The following is a 23,087-nucleotide window of genomic DNA, read 5'->3' as shown; positions in this document are numbered from 1 at the left end:
CAGGCTTTTTTTAAAAAAATATTTCAACTTCCCCATACTATTTCCTGATTTTTGGAGTTAAAATAAAATTCCCTGACAATTTCAGGTTCTCCCAACCCGTGGGAACCCTGGTATTACGTATGGATTGTTGTTATAAATAATTAAGAGTAAGTCTTTTGATAAGTAAAAAATACTGACAAAAATTATAAATTATTTCAATTTAACACAATTAAAAAAAAAGGGACTAATTGTAATGTTTGTATATTATTATACCACAATACAATAAGAGTAATTATTGAAATTCATCTTCAATTTAAACATTAAACAAAGGAAGATAAATCAGTAATCAAGTTCAACTGGTCCTCTCATTCAATAGTACATTTGACCTTGCCATACAGGTTAAGCTATTAGGGACTAAGTGCTTGGTTAGTCAGAAACAGGTTTATTTACCTATGGTACTATTCAAGAATACTTTTATTTCATTCATGTTCGATTCTTTTAGCACAGTGGTGATACATCACCAGTGTCAGTAACTGGAACTGATGTTATACCCTTTAAAACTGTTATGCATTTTTCAGTTATTATTGCTGGATAACATAAACATGTAACATAAAATAGATCACTAACTAATATTCTCTCATCTAAATTGTATATTAAAGTCATAGCCTTTAGTTCATTGTTACTCGGAAGTCTCAAAACTAGTTGGGCAGATTTTTTTTTTGCTCATCTTTCCAGCAATTTAGTTTTAATTGCTGGAAAAACAGCTGAACATACTTCAATAATTCTGTAGTAAATGAAATAGTTTAGTATAGCTGAAATATCATGGTTAAATATCCCATAGAATACGCTTTGAGGGGTCACCATTTTTTAAGGGACAAAAATAAGAAACAAAATTTCTTGTATTTTCTCAGTTTGTAAAGAAAAAAAATCATAATTCCCTGCATTTTCCCTCATATTTTAGGTGTTTTTGAATTCCCTGTATTTTCCAGGTTTTCCCTGTGGAGTGACAACCCTGTGATATAAGAATATTCCAGATTTTTGTCAAAAAATTGCAACTTTCTCTAATTTAATAAAATTTTAAAAAATTTCCTTATAAGTGAAAATAAAATTTCCTGAAAATTCCAGGTATTCCCTGTTCTCCCTGACCAGTGGGAACTGTGGATCTATATGGGATAAAGGGAAATATCCCATAGATTACGCTTTGAGAGGTCACCATTTTTGAAAAGACAAGAAACAAAATTCCATGTATTTTCCCAGTTTGTAAAAAAAAAAAATTCCCTGCAATTATCCCTATTATTTTAGGTGATTTTAAAAATTCCCTGTATTTTCCAGGCTTTTCCTGTTCTCTCTCTGGAGTGGCAATCCTGTTCTATAGAAAATAGTTATAGGATTGAAAGAAAAAGCAATTAGAGAAACTAAACTGCAAAGAAGTAAGCGACACAGCACCGTGTACCGAAGACAGCAGCATAACTTATCAGGGTTGGCTTTTTGCCGGCAGAAACTGGTTTTTGCCATGCCAGTGGCAGAAACTGGTTATAACCGGTAAAAACTGGCAGAAACTAAAAAGACGTCTATATTAGTTCCAGTAGTTGCTTCATGATATTTTGTTTAAGTAAACTGAAAAATGTAACTCCATGTAACTGTAACAAACTTTTTAATTCATTGTTTGTAAATAAATATTATTTTGTTTATATTAAATATATAGAGTGCAGTATATCAAATATTTATACAAAACAAATCAGCCCCATTTCCTGAAACTTATTTTTCCAGTCAAGTTTTGAAAACTACCCCAGCTGCTACATGGTGGTCCAGTTTTAAAAAATAAGCAACAGATGAAAGTTTCACAAATCTTGCTTGTTCCTTGATGGCAATGCCTGCTAGTTCCGCTGGACTTGAGAGAATCTTCTCAAATTTCTCGTTCGGGCATAGCAAATTGAGAAATTGTTTAGGTTTAGAAACTGCATCAAAACTTGTCTTTTGTTATAGATTACTGCAGAGTGCAGACAATGTAATATTTGATTTTGAATGGTGATAATTTCGTAAATAAATTGTACTTTGTTAAACATTTAATTGTTTTTTCTATGAATTATCCATTGTATGTCAATCTCAGTACTTACTTTTATTCCTCATTTTCTGAATTTCTGCCATGCCAGTTTTAACCAGTTTCTACCAGTGGTTTTAACCACATCGGCAGAAACTTGCCAACCTTGTAACTTATGGTTCTTTGCTCTAATTTCGAAAAAAGATGAGGAATTTCCAAGATTATCTTGTTTCTTAGAAAAAAACATAACGAATGGAGAGAGAAAAAAAAGAAATACCATGGCTTCCAGTCGAGCGGCAGAAGTTCCACCTTGTGATGAGACTCTGAGGAAACTGGGTAACAGCCAACTGTTTGTCCCTAAAACACAACATCTTATTTAGAATAGAAGAAATATATATATAATTCAACATACATTCACTGCTCCTTTTAGAAATTTGGGCTCAAAACAATATATTAGGACATTCATTGTAGTGTGGGGGCGAAGTTATCGACCAAGCCAACCTTCATCTATCAAAAGATACCTCGTGATTGAATCGAGTTAGCATGTCTTATATACTAGTGAATTGCAATTTTGTAGTGGTAGATACCCTACAGTACTCCCCCACCAAAATTATATCTGTGATAGAATTCGATGAACGGATACCACTAGTTGATTCATTGCTGATTTGTGAGAAGCCGGGAGAGCTGTATTAAGATCACCGTACTTTTTGAGTGCTGAATATTAGAGGTGTATTAACTTCACGATCATAGTCGCTTCTGTGTTGCCGTTAGCGGTCGAGTGTATGCAAGCCCACGCTGTGCGTGATCGAGACGAGACTGAGTAGCAACAGTGCGAAGAGGTGGACAATGTCGCAGTAGCAAAGTCAACTGTTCAATGTGGACCATCCATCCAAGTAGGCGTTACAAATCAAAGTGGGCGTTACTGCCAAGGTAGACGTGTTCACATCACGTCCGTAGGTCACCAATGTGGGGATTGTTAGTTATTGACCATACCAACCTTCATCTATCAAAAGGTACCGCGTGATTGAATCAAGTTAGCATGTCATATATTCTAGTAAATTGTAATTTTTTAGTGGTAGATACCCTACAGTAGAATAAATGGTTTGAGGGGATTTATTTATAGACTATGTCAACCTTCATCTATTAAAAGATACCTCAAGATCGAATCAAGTTAACAGTGTCTTATATACTAGAGAATTGGTATTCAATATTTATAGTGGTAGTTATGCCACAAAATACACAAGGTTGCTAAAAAAAAAAGAAGAGGAAATGCAAGAAAAATAACCCAATGTGCTTGAAAAAAATTAAGACGTTTGAATGTGTGGGGAAAATAGATATTGACAATGCCAACATTCATCTATGAAATCTATGAAAAGGCTATATATCCCACCATAGAATCAAGTTAACATGTCTTATATACTAGTGAATTGGTATTGCAGTGGTAGACACACTACAGTACTCCCCAGAATTATATCTGCAATAGAATTAGATGAATTAAAATTAATGTGATAAATGTCTTAAAAATAAACCTAAAATTTGCAACTTTTAAATCATTCCAAAATTTTAGTTTTAAATATATATATATATATATATATATATATATATATATATATATATATATATATATATATATATATATATATATATATATATATATATATATATATATACACATACAGGGTATCTGATATATTTTAGATTTTCAAATTCATGACTAATTCCGAGAATTTTTTGACTTAAGGAAGTTACTATTTTCTCTGACAAAAACACAAGAAATTTAAAAAAGCCTTATAATAACAGAAATTGAAAATTGAAATGATAGGTATAACCAAAACTGTTATACCCTGCATCTTCATATTTAAAGATTGTAAATTTAGAAAAACAGAGTAAAGAAAGAGATGAATCAATAAATTAGCTGAAAAAAATACAAAAGCAAAGCAAAAAAATTTTTTCTGCAGAATTATATTCTAAAGATACTTTTCTTGTTCATCAGAAAGGAAAGGAATACTCCTTATTTGTCTGTTCTCATTTCGGAATTAAAAAAATTAGCCAATGGCTGGCTTGCTTCAGCAAGAAATTTAAATTGATAAAATAAAAAAATAAATAATAATTCTGAAATCACAGAAGTTTAAAAGATAATTTGCTATAGAAATGATGATTTTTGTTTCATTTTTTGAAAGAAAACAATAACTTTCAAAGAACATGATAAAAACATTTTATATTTTAATAAAATATGACTGAGTGGGGATTTTATTACAAATTCAGACATTCGGAAAACCACGAAATGGTGGTGGGGGATAGTTTTAAATTCTATTTTAAAAATAAGATTTTTCAGCGACCTAAATCCATGACTTTCCAGGTGCACGGATGTGTGTGCGTGTCTATAGATATATATATATATATACACATACATACATATCTCTCTCTATATATATTAAATACAGTAATATAATTTTTAATTTGTAAATATTAAAGAAATTTGAAGAACTTAAAAAAAAACAGTAAGAAAAAAAAGTGAAAATAAATTTAACTAAAATATAAATGTAATCACTAAATCTTAAAATGGAAAAATAAAAAAATATTTGAAACATTTAAAAAAAAAAATTATAAATTTAAAATTATAATTTATCAATAGAAGAGGGAACAAGTAATGTTATAATTTTTAATTTATTCAAATTTGACATAATTTTAAGTCAAATATTGAGAAAATTATAAACAAGAAAAATAAAGTCACAAAAGTATAGAAAAACAATAAATTTTGAAATCTGAAAAATTAATATTAAATCAATGAAATGGCAATATATATATTAAGTCTGTTTTAATAAGTCGTGCGGATAAAATTATTAAATTATAGAATAATTAATTAATGATTTGAATTTAAATTGGATGCGCTTTAAATCACACAAAAATAAAGAAAACACAATAGAATGGAGAAAAAAAAGATTTAATTTAATAATGAATAAATACTAATCTAACATTATCTGAAACCAATTAAAAGGAAAGCACCTTTATGATTTAAAATTTTTTTTAAACTAAAATAAAGCACTGTTAACATATCACATGATTATAAAACTTTTAAATTAATATTACATTTTAAATAGTGAAAATTTATCAAATTATCAATTAACTGAAAGAAAAGTAATAAATTTTGTATTTACTTTTAGAAAGAAGGAAAAAGTAACTAATCTGAAATTGCTGATTGCAAAATTAAGATGTAAAGAAAAAGGCAGAAATATCAATCATTCTACCAAATGGTGAACATTGCTGGTCTAGTTATCAGTTTATATCCACAGCCACCAGATTGCTTTGACAGGTAAATTCCACCCTGTGTCAGTAGAAAATGCTTGTCATTACTAACTGCTATTACATTGCTAACTGCTTATGTCATTAAAAGGCGATTCGTTTAATGGCAGATGAAACATTTTTTCGTGTTCCTTTTCTCATATTTATGTTTTGTTCCGAATGCTTCTCCATTTGTAGTAAAATCATTTTTTTAATTTTGATACGCACTTTCCTACTCTCCCAGGATTTTTGAAATTTCATCCATTTGTATATCATGTTGGATATTCAGGATTTCTTTTATTTTGGAAAACTTTCCGCGCAAACCTCTAACAGTATAAAAAAAACAAGTTATTTTTCAGAAATTTCCAGTGAAGAGCACTTTGTTTGAAGCTCGTGTGATCGCGGTATAGAGTCTGAAAAATGTTCCTTTTTTTACATTTCAAGACTCATTATTTTCATCGATTTTACAATCTTCAGTTTTACCGGTAAAGGTGTTTTGAATTTTTTCCCACAGAATTTTAGCACTTGTCTCATTTGCAAACTAAAGACTATGGTCAGCAGAAAGCAAAAGTTGAATATACGACACAGCAACCATCATCATTTCTTGCTCATCTTCCCTGGGGCAGACATTACGGCCTTCTTAAATTATAAGTTTCATGTATTTTCTAACAAAACATTTATGTGATGCTTTATTATTTTAAATAATTTAACTTCCATGAATCCTAATGAAACATATAAATTGATATAACGAAACGATATCTTGCAGCATTAAAATATAAAACAGCGTTCATCAAACTTTTATAGGTGTATAAATATTTAATATTAAACCATTGGGTAATCATTTGATTGCAATATGTCGAGCGGTAATGATTATGTTGAATTTTCTGTATCACAAAGTATTAAAGCAATGTGGCTTTAAAAAATGGTGGTTTCACTATTCAGGGTGCGTAGCCAACTCTCTCAACAAAAATTAAGCACCTTTTAAACAATTTTTAAGCACTCAAAAAATATTTTAAAGCACTATCAGTGTTTTCATCATAGAAAAAAAATGGGTGAGAATTTCTCACCCTTTCTCAAAAACAGGGAGAGATTTCAGAAAGTTAAGTGAGATTTCTAAAAACTAAAAAAAACACAAAAACTCTTGAAAAAAAATCATTTCCTTAATTATAATACATTTTTAATGCCTTCTATTTTTTAAAGCATTGAATATTTTTGCTGCATCATCATAGAAGATTTTGCTTTTACAATGTATTTTTCCATTTTACAACAGTGCATAAAAAACTTGAACGTCTTACATGAGGAAACCTTACCTACGGTAAACACGTGGTTGCAGAGAAATGTGTTCTGAAAGGGGTTCCGTGGTTCGGAAGGGTAGGGCAGATGTTGAAAATAATGAAAGATCCAGGAAGAAAAGTGAAAGGGATTTTACTCTAAATAGCGTAATGCGAAGCTTTTTCCAAAATGCAAATTTTGAAATTGATTTATAGAATGAGCCAATTTCTCGCGGTAATAATTTTTTAATTCGAGAAAGAAAAAAAAATATGAGAGATTCTCGCGCTGTAGTGAAAACACTGACTATATACATTAACAAAAGTCAAAATAATTTTCAAAGACTTTAGATGATCATGAGAAAATAACTAGTTTCTGACAAAGAATTCTTTTCCTGATTGTATTACCCACGCTAAAACGATCAAGACTTTTGGGTTCAACCTCAGAGGGTGGAAAATGAAGTCTGAAATTGAGGATATCTTGCAAAATGCAGCAGAGTTGCGCATGAGTGTGTAAGAATCTCACAGAACCCAGCTCAGTAAACGCACATGTGGTCTCCCAAGTATTTCATCTAACATGATTGGGGTGCTATCATACGTTGCGGGTCGACGGTGCGCCGAAATGGATTGTGGTTGAATGATTTGTGGAAACGTTGAATAGAACAAAAGTGAAAACCACGGTTTTGCATCAATACAGCGAAGGAAAAAATCTCATTTTCGAAAAGGAAAAATTAAGCACTTTTTAAAAATACCCCATGAAAAAAGCATCTTTAAGCACTTTTTAAAAATGCTACGCACCATGTTATTAGTATCTTTTAGCATGAGCAAATTTAGCTACTGATTTTAAAATAAGAAATCATGTCCTGACATTGATACACAAGCAGAAAAAAAAATTTAGGCTAGTAAAAGAGAATCAAATTTAGGCAAGTAAAAGAGGATCAAATTTCGTTAAGAAAAAAGACAAGAAAAAGAATAAAATGTATTTCACAACAGCCAATTCCATTTCTTTTCGTGTCAGCGAATATTTTGACAGATTCTTTCACCTGTTAAACCAATTAGTAGCAGGGTTCGTTGATTTAAATCATGATTAAAATCAAATGATTTTTTAAAAAAAATCATTGAAAAATCAACTAATTTATATATATATATTATATTGATTTTAAAAGTTAAAAAACAGTGCTTTAAATATTGATACTTTTATTATTTTCTTTTCTTAGTTTTAAAATTTATTTTAAATAAATTGCTGCATTAATTAATTTTAGTTAATGAAATTACTTTCTTTCTTGGTATGTGTTAAACACATTTGAAATTACATGTTTAAAAATCTTTTGATTCTTAACATTGAAAGTACAGATATAAACATGATTTTTTTTCAAAAAGAAAAAAAAGCAAATGTTAATTAAAATTCTACCTTTTGATTAAAAAAGCATGGAATTCAAATCTACATTATAGTTTATTGATGGAAATTTCTATGTTTCTAAAGTTTGAGGTAATATTAAAAAGAAATTACCTTAATATGCCAAAAATAGAAAGAAAAAAAAAAAGAAGCTGAGTTCAGATATTTTTTCCTGATATAGTGTCATTCTTCCCTTACAAAGTCTATTTGAAGCAGTAGGGTTTATTAACTGGTATTTTTTCTTCTCCTTATAATATGTTTACAGTATCTTTGAAATTATCAGATTTTCTTTTGTGAAAAAAATTCCAATGAGTACATAGATTTTTTTAAAATGTTTTTTTAGCTTAACTTATGTATTTTGATATAGGATTAAAAATGAATATTTTAACATAAAAATTTATAGATTGAATACTTATTTTTTGATGAATGACAACATTTATAAACACAATCTATTGCATTTATTTTGCCATTTTATAAATCATGAGGAAAAAAAAAAGAGATCACAATTTTAAATTAAAATTATGGTGTGCTAATTGAAACTTTGTGTTACTAGTTAAAGTAGTATTCTTTAAATTATCTATTTTATCTTGTCTTTTAATTTCAATCATGCCCTTGTATCAAAATGGTCGCTATGCATTATAATGAAAAATTATTTTAGCAAGTTAGAGCTTCTAAAATATTGTTATAATATAGTTTTAATTTTGATTAAACATTTATAAGGTTTTTTTAATCATAAATTAAAGCTCTTATAGTGTTTTGAATAGAAATCAAAAAAATCTGATATAAATCAAAATAATCCGATTTAAATCAAAATAATCCGATTTGTTCGATTTTTTTAAAGAAAAATAAAAAAAATCACGAACCCTGATTAGTAGTTACATTTCAGACAGGGCTTGTTACTATACTAACAACTCAAATCGAATTTTCATTAAAAATCATGTAGTATATATATCCTATGTGACCTTACCTTCAAAGTTGAAATACTGATGTCCACTATCCCCTACTTCTCGATCCAGAATGTCTGAGTGGTCGAAATCTTGAGGAGTAGCCATATTTCTTTCAATGCTGTCATCACTCAGTGCTTTGCGACACGTCGGACACGACGTGTCCTGTTCCAGCCACGATCGCAGGCAGGCGCTGTGGGCGAAATGTTAGCAGTTAATACACACCTTCACTGAATTTTCTTCAATTGGACTTCAATAATAGAAATCATTCGGAAAAGGATCGACATCAGATGATAGAAATTTCTGGATATCGTTTTTTACTCTAAGCTAGTGTTTCCCAAAGTGTGGTACGTGTACCCCTAGGGGTACGGGAACAGTTTAGCAGGGGTACGCGATCTTATGCGAAATATCTAGCAACAAACGAAAATTTCTTAAAATTTTATTTTATGATTACGTATTTTTGTATTGGCTATTTTTTGCAGAGTTAACAGTTAATAATGACTGGTGTCAACAGCCAGTTCTGATTTTTAACTTTTGAGCAATTTTTTTATAGTAAAAAATACATTCATTTTTTTATTAGTGGTACACAGCATTACCACTTGCCGACCAAACCGCTACCGTGCTGACCAAACCGCTACCTGCAGATTTGTCAGTGGGCATACTAGGAGCCTCACTTTCAGATGACAAATTAAACTTTTTCCATCTTGTAAAAAGTGCAACTCCAGCGAGGCTAGTCCTCACCATCTATTGCCTGGATTTCACCATGGAAGAGGTTCTTGAGAGACCTCTACTTTTCCTCGAATTTTTGAAGACTCACGGCCTCATGGATCTGGTATAGCTCCGCTATCCCAGCTGGGATTGGAAACAATTACACATTGCTCTAAGCAACTCAATAAACTCAAAATTGAAGGGACATTTTAATAAAAGACACTATTAAAATATAGTTTTTTTAAAAATAATTTTGTTTTTATAGGACCACTTAATGAATGTCTTTTTTTAAAAATAGAAATAAAGATATTTTATTTCAAAGTATATTTTTATTATACTGCCTCAGGTAGAAAATAAATTTTAAAAATAATTAAAAAATAAATTTTACTAAATTGGAGATTAACATCAAAATAATTATTTTATTTCCCTTCAACAAATGTTTTATCAAAATCTCTTACAGCCTTTTACTTTTTTTAAAAATTATTTTGGTTTATTTATTGATTTACTTATTTTTTTCATTTATATCAAAAGGTTAATGTAATAAAAAGTGCAAGAGTGAAAAAATAATTGATTTAATAGTCAACTATAAGAATAGTTTGTCTAAAGTAAGAACTCCCGAATATGGTAATTGGCAGCGAATATGGTAATAAGGTAAAACTAATACAGTAGGGGTGTGGAGTTACTATTTAGGACAGGTTTGGCATTTCTTCAGTCTATTGAATTAGCCCTAGAGAGAAGAGATGCTAACCTCCCTAAAATGCGCTATTTTTGTTTCCATAACAGTAGACGGTTCCAGACTTTGTGACCAGGGGAGTTCTTTCAGTAGACAAACTATAGGTAAGTCTGTTATCCAATATATTGGTCATATACAAACATTATATCATTTTTATTAAGCACCTTCCCTAAACATAACGACAAATTTTAAATTCAATACAAAATATATAACAATATATTAAAAATATTGGATATTTCAGGGATGAGAGTAGTCAGAAAGTAAAAAAGAGGAAATCCAAAAAACAAAAAAAAAAAAAAGAAAAAAAAAGAAGGAAAAAAAAATTTATATATATTTATATAAACAAAAATTTGACAAAAAAGTGCGATTTTTAAACTTGTAAACCATGTGAATATAAATCCCAATATGAGACTTTTAAATCACGTAAATATGAAACTCTACATCGAATTTAAAAAATGCGAAAATACAAATCATGATTTTTTAATTTTTTGATCACGAAGCATAATTTTTAACTCGCGCGATATTACAATCACAAAAACGAATCACGATATTGGATTTTAAGCTCACGTGAAAACGAATTTCTACATAGGGCTTTAAAAGCTCGTAAATACAAATCGCGATATTGATTTTTTTAAATCTCGTAAGTAAGAATCGCACTGTACAATATTTAAATCGCCTGAAAAAGAATCGCAACGTTCAACTTTTAAATCAGGTAAATACGAAAATCGAGATTTGATAATAAAATCGAGATTTTAAAAATGCATAAATACAAAACACGATATTGGATTTTTAAATGTCGTAAATAAGAATCATAATATACGATATTTAAATAGCGTAAATAAGAATCGCAATGTGCAACTTTTAAATCAGGTAAATACGAAAATCGATGATTGATATTAAAATCCCGTGAATAAAAATCGAGATCTGAATTACGAAAATACGAGCTATCCAGCCGACGGATAAAAAATACGGAAAATCTTATTTTCTGTGCGTGAAATCGGAGAAAATTGCTAAAATAAGTAAAAATGCGGAAGGGTTAGCAGCTAGGGCACAGATTGAATTTTCTGTTAATCTTTGAAAATCGTAAATAAATATAATTATTTTACTTCAATGACTGAATTTAAAAAAAAAATGGGATATTTATTTAAAAAAACGAAACTTTTAGAGAATCGGAGTTTTTGATAAAAAGGCTGAAATTCGAGAGACAAAAAAAATCTCATCCCTGTATAAAGGTCAACCAGTTTTATCCCAAGGAAATGATTTTTAGAGAAACTTCAGAGGGAGGAAAAGGGACTTCAACAATTTCCCTCCGCGGAAAATTAAATTCCTCATAAAACATTTTAACTTGGGCAAAAAAAATTTCAGCGGAAATTAGCGGGAAAAATGGAAAAATCTGAAAAAAAGCGGAAATCCGCGAATCCGCGGAAGAATCTCATCCCTGATTTTTAAAACTATGTGAAAACTAAAAGCAAAAAAAAAAAAAAAAAACTGATAAAGAAAAAAAAAACCAGATGGAAGTATATACTAAAAAAAAGCGTCAAAAAGTAAATACTGAAATGCGCAATTTGAATTTCCCACATTATAAGAAATATACTGCAGCCACATCTAGAATTATGTATTGATATCAAACTTACTCATATATTCTTTTTGTATAGAAAAATAAACTTTTTTAAAGTTTAGATAAATATCTTTGTAGATAGTTATTGTAGATTATTTAACTAGTATTTCTATATAGTTGAAAATATTGTAAAAACAATTTAGGGTGCTAAAGTTTGTTATTTCGGTATCCTTCCCGTAAATGGAAAAACTTTTTAGTCCCAAGACTGTCCACTTAGCGGAGGTTTCACTGTATACACACAATGTTTTGATGTCTGATAGTTTTATATATCTGTATTTCCACAATAGGAATTTTTCACCCTTGCATTATTTTTATCATTTGAATCGATTTATTTTTACTTTTTAAATAACTTTATTCTCAATGCATATAAATTATTTTTGAAGAATCTTATAGTTTGTTTGCAACAAAATATAGTAATTTGTTTTGTAAGGTATATATGCACCTAACAAATTATTTTTGTCTGCAATTAAATTTCAACAAGGGAAATCTTTAAAATATAAATATTGTTTTAAATGATTTTAATTCTTATGATTTTTAAAATTAGAAATTACTCTTTATACTTTTTATGAGTGGTCTTTCACTATCACACAGTACGTCATTTATACCTCAAATAGCTTGATTTCATTCTTATATTCTTTTTTGTTCTGCTACGAAACTAAAAACAAACTTACTGGATAACTAAAAACTAAACAAAACTAAATAAAACAAACTTACAGGACTGTAATAAACGTAATTAACACATTTCTAAAGAGCATGTTGTTACCACTTACATAAAACTAAATCATATCAGGGCATGAATTCTATTTCACAATTTCACTCATTGAAAAAATATATATATCGTTCCTACGTAATATTTAGCCCGTGCAAATCCTATGTGATACAAAATATACTTTTATGCGCCAAATATATGCCGAACAAAACATACATTTATATTTATTTTCAATTTTTTAAAATTCAAGTTTTATTTATTTCGGTAATTTTAAAACAAATTAATGAGTTGCAAAACACTGGTAGTAGAAATATTCAAACTTTTTATTGAAATGCAATTTCCATCATATTTTGTTTAAGACTAATCAATTTAGATTCCTTAATTTTAATTCTTAGGTGCTTCCATTTAAGATAACCGTCTTTCCCACTAATACAGTAAAACCTCGGTACAACAATATTTTGCGGACCAAACAAATATTGTTGTAGAGAGATATGTTATATAGAGGACCTACATACTTTGGAGACACAATAAGATTTTTTTAAAAATTTTTATGTTATATATGTATTAACTATAAATATATTTATATATTAACTATAAATATATTTATATATTATGTAAAAAATTAATTTGCAGAGTGTCAATAATTATTAAATATTAAAAACAATTGAAATAATGAATAACATCGTAAAATAACAGCAGAATCATACCTGAAAATGGTTTTTATTGAAAATAATCAGATATTTTTGTTTGCTTATACAATTTTTTTTACCGTTAAGTCAACCAACAAAGTATGCATCGAATCCAAAGCAGGAAAATGATTTTCGTTTGTGATTAGTGCCCCATCCACCCTCTATGAAAAAATTATCTTTCAGGTGTATTTGAGGTACATCAAAACATTTTCTTTTATATATTTGCGATTTGTTAAAGAAACCTATGCAGGGATGAGAATTCTCTGTTTTTTCACTTCTCTTCCAAAAGACTTCTTTTTTTTTTTCAATTTGAATCAGATACCAATAGGGTAAAAATTGGATATCACGGAAACTAAATTTGGCATTTCATTACAGAGCGGAAAAAATAGTGTATTTTTCCCCTCGTGTAAAGGGATTATTACTGACAAGAATCGCACACTCAAATTTTCAGAACTCTTAAACATTTCCCATTTTGAAAAAACTGAGGATTTCAGAGTAAATTTTCAGGACTAAAGTGATTCATTAAGTGATTATTAAAAAGATGCGATTCGGAATTCACAGATTTTATTAATATATAAAAACTAAAATCGAAATTTTAAACATGGTGGATGCCCCAAACTGTTGAGGATGCGATCGACAAAAAGTAATTTTACAAATGCGATATTTGAAATTTCCCGTGTATGATAATGTAGCTTAAAAAAAAACTCATGAAAATCACTTACAATAGCTGACAAAAATGCGATCATAAATCTGCAGGTAAATCGTCAATAATTGAGTGCGAAATGCGTGTCACATGAAATAATATAGTATTATAACATCGAGATTTTAAAAACCAAGCAAAAATCAGTTTTAATAACTACCGAAAAAAATATCGGAAAAACCACACGGATTCACTCGAGAATGAGTCACTAATGGTGTGGATTGAGAAATGATTGCTCAATCAAATGCGTGAATCGAAATTTGCGGTATGTTATAATGGCACATTAAAATATCGAGATTTTAAAAACCATCTAACAGCTGCGAAGGCAAAATCATATGAATTTATTCGTTATTGATTGAAAGTGACGTTAATGATCGTTAATTTGCTTTTTTTTTTCTTTGAATAAGGATGTTTGTTTACTGTAAAATTCACTGCTTGCCGAAGTACCGACCATTTCGGATATGGGACTTTCCACTAGAAATGCTATTCAGTAAATGGAGCTGAAGAGAAAATTTTTGGAGTTAAAATAACATAAACAAGGAAACTTTAGTAAAAAAATATAAAACATCGATAACTTCAGATGATTAAATAAGTGTTGATCAAAAATTAAATTTAGTACCCCACTTTCGACTTTCATTCTGGTAAAGTTTTTAGCAATAAAACATTGTAATTCATTTCTTTTGTCACTCAAAACTGACACTTAAAAACAAGATAAATATCACATCAAACAGAACATTTGAAAGACTATCAAACAATGGTGTTTTGACATATATAGATTGCAAGACCAAATTTACGTATTAGCTTAGGGCCTGAGAACTGCAGGGGTTTCCAACATTTAAATATCTTTTTTAGCCTCGCTGGGACCTGTTCAAAATTTGCATGGGTCCCCAAAACCCAAAATATATTTTAATTGCGTGGCACTGTTCATAGTTGGCAAATCAACAAAAAGGATTCCTCCACAACTTTGTTGTCTGCCCCCCCCCTCTAATTATTGTGCTTTCTAGCCTTTCTTGGTTTCGAATTTCTAAGACCATCTTCATATGAAAACATTAACTAAATTAGAGGATGTTTTAGATTGATGTCGCACACAGGGTTGGGTTTTTACAGGTAAAAACCAGGTAAATAGTATTAAGCAGGGGTGATTGTGAACCCAAGTCAAAATTCAGGAAAATTTCCCGAGTTTGAAAGTTTAAATTGAAAAATTAGAAAAAAATTTAAACTAGGTTTTTCTAGGAGAAGTAATTAAAATTTACGAATATGTCTTTCTTTCTTGAGTTTATGATTATAACTATTTACTGATAAAAAATGTATCTGGCTCTCCCTTACAAACAAAATAAACTGTGTTTTTAAGTTCCACCTTTGAAAATTTGATTTACGGAAATTTCTGTGATCAATGATTTTTTGAAACGTCTGGACCTTCGATCTCCGGAAACTTCCGGATCACTGTTAGCGAAAAATCCGGAAATCCGGATTTTTTCCGGAGCACAATCAGCCCTGATTAAGTGATGTGATTCATTGGCAAATAATGGTTAATTATTTATAACTAAAAGGAATGTATATTATTCCTATATTATAGATCAGGGGTGGCCAAGCTCCTTGATAGTTGAGCCATTTTTCAAAAGTTAAAATTTTCTGCGAGCAGCAATTAAATACGTATTCAAAAGGTATGCAAAAAAGGTCTTAAAGCAAAAGGTCATATAAGCAAAAGTACAACATATGTGTATTGAATTTAAATATTAAAAATTAAACATATTTATTTTACTTGATAATTCTTTAAAATTTGGTGAATAAGTGGTGACAGCACTTCTCAGTAATTCTTTTAGATGCTAGTTAGTTAATACTGATCGGTTTTTGGATTTCACGAATTTTGAAGTGTAATAAAATGATTCACACAAGTGGCTGTTCCGAATATTGAAATAATTCTACAATCAACCTTTTTAAATTCAGGATACTTCGATTCTGGTTCAAATTTCCAAAATTCAGTACTCGACTTATATTTTAATTGTAAAGATTGATCTTCGTGCATCTCTATTAATTCTAATTCTCCAGATGTTTTTTGTGTCATAATTATATTGGAAATGGAAAACTCACCTTGAATTGAACAGCGTTGCACTTAGTCTTATTTGTTCTCAGTAATTTAAAAGACATTTTGAAACACATACGGAACGATAAATTTTTGAAATATAATAGCACAAAATTTAAAAACGAACTCTGGTATATTTATCGAGAGCCACAAATAATCCATCAAAGAGCCGCAGGTTGGCCACCTCTGTTATAGATAATGATAGGTAATGTTGGATAAATGTCTATCTATATACAGATAGATGTGCAACTAAGCATTGGACAAGTGACAAGATGAATTGATAGTGAAAATAATTTTGTTTTAAAAGAAGGTGATGGATTTTTAATTTTATTTTTAATATTAAAAATCTTGGAAAACTGAACAATTTATTAAATTTTCAATGAAAGCTAATAACCATTAATTTAATATTATAATAATTTAAAAAAATTATTCCACTTCAGATAGATTAGGGTCACTGTATACCACAACATTATTATATACATCTATATTTAAAATATAAACAAAATATGAACATACACTAAAAAATATACAAACAAAAACAACGTCAAATAACCAGAAAGCTTAAGTAAGCAGACTTCTGTTTTTCTTTTTTTTTTGTCAAACCAAAAATTATATATTTTTTTATCCAAAAATTATTATTATTGTTTTTAAGAAGATAAGTCGGAACATCCAAAAGTCTACAGTAGTAATAAAGGTGATGTAAAATACCGATCAGTTTTGATATTCAATTCAAGGGAGAAAAAAATATTTCACTAAGCATATATACTTTTAAGATCACACGTTTCCAAAATAATCATTTGTTCAGATTAAATAAAATTTTTAAAAATGAAATGTTGCTTTTCTTTTCCTACGAAGATTTTCAAAATCTGAGGAACAATAAAAATTATTATGAATCAATGATGCATACAGTTGAAATAAAAGCAAAAAATTTATCGCCTAAATATGTTAGCTTCATAAACATTTAGGTCTGAGATTGCAAGAAGAAAACCAAGTGAAATGATGATCTCTTTTCTGAATTGATACCAAAAATAACTAAAAAAAAAAAAAAAAAAAAACATGGTAAATACAATGCCAATCCTGATCACACATTGCCTGACCCCGAGGACAAATTTCCCCCACCTACTTTAGAATTAGGATTTATTTTAATTAAAAAATTTCCTTTTATCCCCCTTTTTTATAACTTTTTTTTTCTGTTTTTATAAATATTTAGCAATTTTCTGCAATTACCCCAATTCGTATCAGAATTTTCAGATAAAATAAATTTTCAATTAAAAAAATTAATTAGAAATGTATACAGGGTGGCCACTCTTCAGATCAAAAAAAATTCCCTGAGTTTTCCAGACTTTCCAGAATAAATTTCTAAAATTCCAGATACCACAACGCAACATTAACGAGACTTCATAAATTTATTAGCTATACAACAATATACAGAGTAAATAAAATATATATATATATATATATATATATATATATATATATATATATATATATATATATATATATATATATATATATATATATATATATATATATATATACAGCTGTGTTGCTTTTAAAATGTGTTGTATGAATTTCTTTTACAAATGTGGATACACATTTACAAGATTTGATGACACATTAAAATGAGAAAAAAGTGTAAATGTTCTCTGATAAAACAGGTGTAAAAAGTTAGGCATTTCTAGCACCAAAAAATATATATTAATACACATATTTCTGCTAAAAATATAGATTATTGAAATAGCAGCCATAAAATTTACATATAAAAAAATAACTGCTGTATACTCAACCATAAAAATAAACTTAAAAATTAATAATAGTTTATAAAAATTATAAAAATAAAAATCTACATTTCAAGGAATTTTAGAAACTTTATTTTGTATAAAATAAAAAGTTGTTATATAAATAGCTTAGTACACAAATTGATCAACTCCATCAAACTAAAAATTTAGAATTGAGATCAAAATTACTTGTGAAATAAATTATCAATAAATGAAAAGTCAAAAATATTTAGTCATATAATGTTGTTCATTTATATTATCTGGGAAACTTATTTCAAATATAAATATAAAAAATATACTACCTATATATATATTAATATATTCTTTGACACTTAAGTTTGAGATGTTTTAAAAAGTGGAGTTAATCAAATTATACAGTATAAATAGCTCAACAAGTGAATAATTGAAAGCTTTTAAAAATTAAATTCTTATAGCTTTTAATTGTTCATCTATTAAAGAAGTTTCTAAATAAAAATCAGCCGTTAATTTTTGTTTTTTAGCATGCAATTCTTTTTTTAATTTTTCATTTTGCCTCTTTTCTAACATAACTTTATTTTTTTCTTCTGCTGCCTCCTTCCTTTTTTCTAATACTTCAATATAACATGGGTGAGACTGTTTTCCGTAGTTTATCATGGATTTCGTCACAGTTATATTGTTAACATCACCAGCATCCATAACACCATCATGAATTTGCCTTAGAGCAACTAAACTATCTTCATGTTCATTTTTTATTAAACAATCTGAATTAATAGAAAAGCCCCTTTCTATAAAAGCACTTCGTGTGACAATATGAGGAGAAGCTTAACAAAGGAACGTAAATTTTCTGGTGCATTGCAAACTTCAAATAGAGAGAAGAAAACATTATCCAGTCGGTTTTCCCTTTTCTCAAATTGCTCCATTTCTTTCTTAACTAGAGGATTCCGAATGAACGTTTTGTAACTATCTTTCACACAGGCAGTCTTGATACCTGATATCCAATTGCTAGATACCAACATTGAAAGGCAAGATGAAAGCCGTTTTTCAGCAATTGCTGTATTTAAAATTACACCAGGATCAAGACAAGATAGCCCCCTTGTTAATTGGAATTCAAAAGGTGATCTTTCTAAAATCTTTTCACAGAATTTTTTATAAGCAATTACACATTCTTTCGTAAATGAAAATTCTTCAGAAGGTGAAGAATCTTTTATTTTCCTAATTTCATCCTTAACTGCAAAACTGAGAGCAACTTCGTTGATTGGAAGCATATTATCTGCCAATAAAAAATCTATTTTTCCTAATTTTGAAGAGTTCTCCACTAAAATATCGGGTTTTACAAATTTATCAAGAAGAGATCTTAAAATTTATGTTAAATTAGAGAAAAGTAAAGGAGCTAATGGAGCATCGATCTGAAATTCTGTGAGAAATGTTTCAATAAAAGCAGCTTATGACTGGAAAAATGCCAATTTTGCAGCAAAGAAACTGTCTTTGATACACTCCGAGAGTACACTGAAATTTTTTGAGCCAACATAGATTTTTTTCTCCTTCTTTGCTGCTTTTACAAATTCGAAAATATGAGGCAACATTTTTAATGCCCTCTCAGCAACTTCTACATTTTAAACCCATCGGATTGCACAAAATTTCTTCGGAAATTTTTCACATCCAGTGAAATATATGAAATCAGCTCTATGTGATGGTACATCTTTAAAAATGTAGTATAGCGCTCGTAAAAAGTTCACTACATTCCACCCTGTAGACTTTATTGCATGTTTAAACCTACAATGGATTGTATGCAGTCCACAGCTACCTATATCTAACAGCAAAGGATCTTGCGGCATTTCCTCAAGTTCTTTTTTAAGATCATTAAGAAATTTATGGTTGACATTAGGTCCATCCATAGATATTTGAATTATTTTATTTTTATTGATGGATTGGGTAAGGGCTTCTTTGAAATTATCCAACAAATCCATTGCTGTTGAATGACCAAGAAAACTGATGTCAAATATCGTGTCTGAACTTTATTTGTATCTTTATTCCAAAGTCGAACACTTACGTCCATTTGTTTCTGAGCGATTTTATTTAGACTTTCATCAAAGCCCATAACTAAATAATCACAGCTAGCTATGGTTTTTTTGTAATTGCTCCCTATAATCAGGCATGAAAGTGGACAAAAATAAAAAAAGCTGAACTTTTACAACGCAGGTCACTGGGAGGAGGGGGGGGGGAGTGCTCTATATGATACTGAGATTTATAAAAGCAACTTTTAATTATGCTGGGAGATTTTTATTCAATATTTAAAGTGGCAGAAGCACTTAGACAGTTAACTTTAAATTTTTCTTAAATATAATTTTAAAATTTTGACCACTAATATGTTTAAAAAAATTAAGCAATTATAGGAAGGCACGACTATTAAATTACTTACTAATGAAAAATATATCACATCTTTATAGTAACTAATTCAAGAGAAAACTTACTTCTACTTCTTTTCAAGAATCTTGATATTGGATTTTAAAATCGTATGAATATGAATCGCGATTTTGGATTTTAAAATCGCGTGAATATGAATCGCGATTTTGGATTTTAAAATCGCGTGAATATGAATCGCGATATTGGATTTTAAAATCGCGTGAATATGAATCGCAATTTTGGATTTTAAAAACACGAAAATACAAATAACGATATTGGATTTTAAAATCGCGTGAATACAAATCACGATATTGGATTTTAAAATCGCGTGATTATGAATCGTGCGGTTGGATTTTAAAATCGCGTGAATATGAATCGTGCAGTTGGATTTTAAAAACACGAAAATACAAATCACGATATTGGATTTTAAAATCCATTGAATACAAATCACGATATTAGATTTTAAAATCGCGTGAATATGAATCACGATATCGGATTTTAAAATCGCGTGAATATGAATCGCGATTTTGGATTTTAAAAACACGAAAATACAAATAACGATATTGGATTTTAAAATCGCGTGAATACAAATCACGATATTGGATTTTAAAATCGCGTGATTATGAATCGTACGGTTGGATTTTAAAATCGCGTGAATATGAATCGAGCTGTTGGATTTTAAAAACACGAAAATACAAATTGCGATATTGAATTTTTAAATCGCGTAAATAAGAATCACGATGCATAATTTTTAAATCACGTGAATACGAATCGCAGTGAGTAATTTTTAAATAGCGTACAAATACGAAAAACGATATCTGATATTACAACTGCGTGATAACGAATCACAAAATTGGATTTAAAAATGCGTGAATACGAATCGCGATGTTGGATTTTAAACTCACGAGAATACAAATCGCGATAATGGATTTTTAAATTGAGTGAATAGGAATTGCTAGTACGATTTTTAAATCGCGTAAAAAAATTGCAACACGTAAGTTTTAAATCAGTTAAATACGAAAATCGATGATTGATATTAAAATCGTCTGATTAAAAATCGCGATTTTTGCAGATTCCGGTGCAGTTCCTAATATTTAAAATTCCAAAAATCAGTCAGACAAAAAAAAAATATATATAGGCGGTCGAAACGAAACGCTTAGACTCCTTTCCACTCTATAGCGGAAGTCGCAGTAATCCGACTATCGTTCGGGCGGCTTGGGTTTCTCCAATAGGACTTCCCAAAAATTTTAGTTTTTGGAACATGGTCGGAAATTTTCAAAATTGGGAGAAAAAAAAATCGGATTTCCGCTTTTTCGCGGGGACACGAAGCGTTCGTTGGAGGATAATCAAGTGATGCTTGATCGCGATGAAGCAGATGCGTTTCGCTCCGAAAAACTAAACATAACGGAATGGGAAGAAAAAAACGGCGACGCGCGACAAAATTATTTTCCAGAATCGACGTGAAATTCCCTGAGAATTCCCGGTTTTCCAGTGGTATTTCAAAATTCCCTGAGAATTCCCGGTTTTCCCGGTTTCCAGACTGAGTGGCCACCCTGGTATAAGAGCAAAACATTTTTAAGCAAGGATTTTACAAGTAAAATGAATAAGCTTAAAATGTGTTTCTGCCGTAAATTTTTCCCCCTTCTTGTTTATGTGTTGTACGATGGAAGTAAAATTCGACATTATATCCTCATCACAATCAATATGCTTCTTAACTATATTTATAAATAATATTTTCAAAGAGCGTGCAAAAGCTCTTCCTGTAAGTCAAACATATACCTTAAATCCATCGTTGTAATAATAAAGTTGATTTAAATCAGCTTGATTTAAATCAACTGATTTTTTTTATATAGTACAGTACAATCTAAACTACATATAGTACAGTACTACAGATAGTACAGTACAATCTAAACTATGTAATCGCTTAGGAAATAAGAAGGCTGGAAAACTTTTGTTTCTTTTTATACAGTTTAGCAACAAATAAAAAACTATTGTATATATGATATCCTTAATATTGTGTACATTAATTTCAAATCACAGAATGAAAATGCCTATGTTATTAAATTAAATAAACCAGAATTAGAATTGTGCTGTCTCTTTTATCAATAAGCATTTTTTTTTTATCATATGTTTACAGCATCTTTGACGTTATCCAATTTTCCATAACGAAATTTTGGAGAGAAAAAAACTAATGAGAACATAATTTTACAAAAAGAATTTTTTTAGATTAACTTATCTATTTTGATACTTGATTAAAAATGGATATTTTAATATAAAAATATATAGATTAAATATTTATTTTTTGATGAATGACTACATTTTTTAACACAATCTCTTACATTTATTCTGTCATTCTAAAAGTCAAGAGAACAAAAAAAAAAAAAAAAATCACAATTTTAAATTAAAATTACGGTTTGCTAATTGATACTTTATATTAATAGTTAAAGTTTAAATTCTCTATTTTATCTAGTCTTTAAATTTCAATCATGCATTTGTTTCAAAATGGTTGCTATGCATTCAAAGCTACGTACTGTAATGAAAAATTGTTTCAGGCAGTTAGATATTCTAAAATATAGTTGTAATATAGTTTCAATATTAATTTAATTTTGATTAAACATTTATAAAGTTTTTTAATCATAAATCAAAGTTCTTACAGTGTATTTGAATTAAAAAAATCTGATTTTTTTGATTTTTTAAAAAAAATCACAAACTGTGGTTTAGTGGCACAAAGTCCAAATGAGGATATGCTGCGCCAGTCAGTATAGTTGAAATATCTT

At 29.1% G+C, this 23,087-nt stretch overlaps 1 protein-coding gene and 1 pseudogene across 3 annotated transcripts in view; both read right to left on the bottom strand.

Annotated features, from left to right (window-relative positions):
* LOC107449771 (E3 ubiquitin-protein ligase AMFR) overlaps window positions 1-23,087 on the bottom strand; it is a 193,653-nt gene that overhangs the window by 13,969 nt on the left and 156,597 nt on the right. For all 3 annotated transcript variants that reach the window (XR_015428977.1, XR_015428976.1, XM_043041501.3), the window contains exons 9-10: window positions 8,934-9,103; window positions 2,298-2,377 (exon numbers count right to left, since the gene is read on the bottom strand). Coding sequence is in view for 1 of the 3 variants with exons in the window: in XM_043041501.3 (XP_042897435.1) it covers window positions 2,298-2,377; window positions 8,934-9,103 (250 nt within the window). In the remaining 2 variants the exon portion in view is untranslated. The remainder of the gene's footprint in view (window positions 1-2,297; window positions 2,378-8,933; window positions 9,104-23,087) is intronic.
* Window positions 18,194-22,100, bottom strand: LOC147803263 (uncharacterized; annotated as a pseudogene).

Source organism: Parasteatoda tepidariorum, chromosome 9 (genome assembly GCF_982258835.1).
Source record: "Parasteatoda tepidariorum strain Cologne lab strain chromosome 9, Ptep-v5.0, whole genome shotgun sequence".
In the NCBI taxonomy this organism is placed as follows: domain Eukaryota; kingdom Metazoa; phylum Arthropoda; class Arachnida; order Araneae; family Theridiidae; genus Parasteatoda; species Parasteatoda tepidariorum.
Note: the sequence above shows the minus strand (reverse complement) of the source record. Positions and strands in the feature narration are given on the sequence as shown.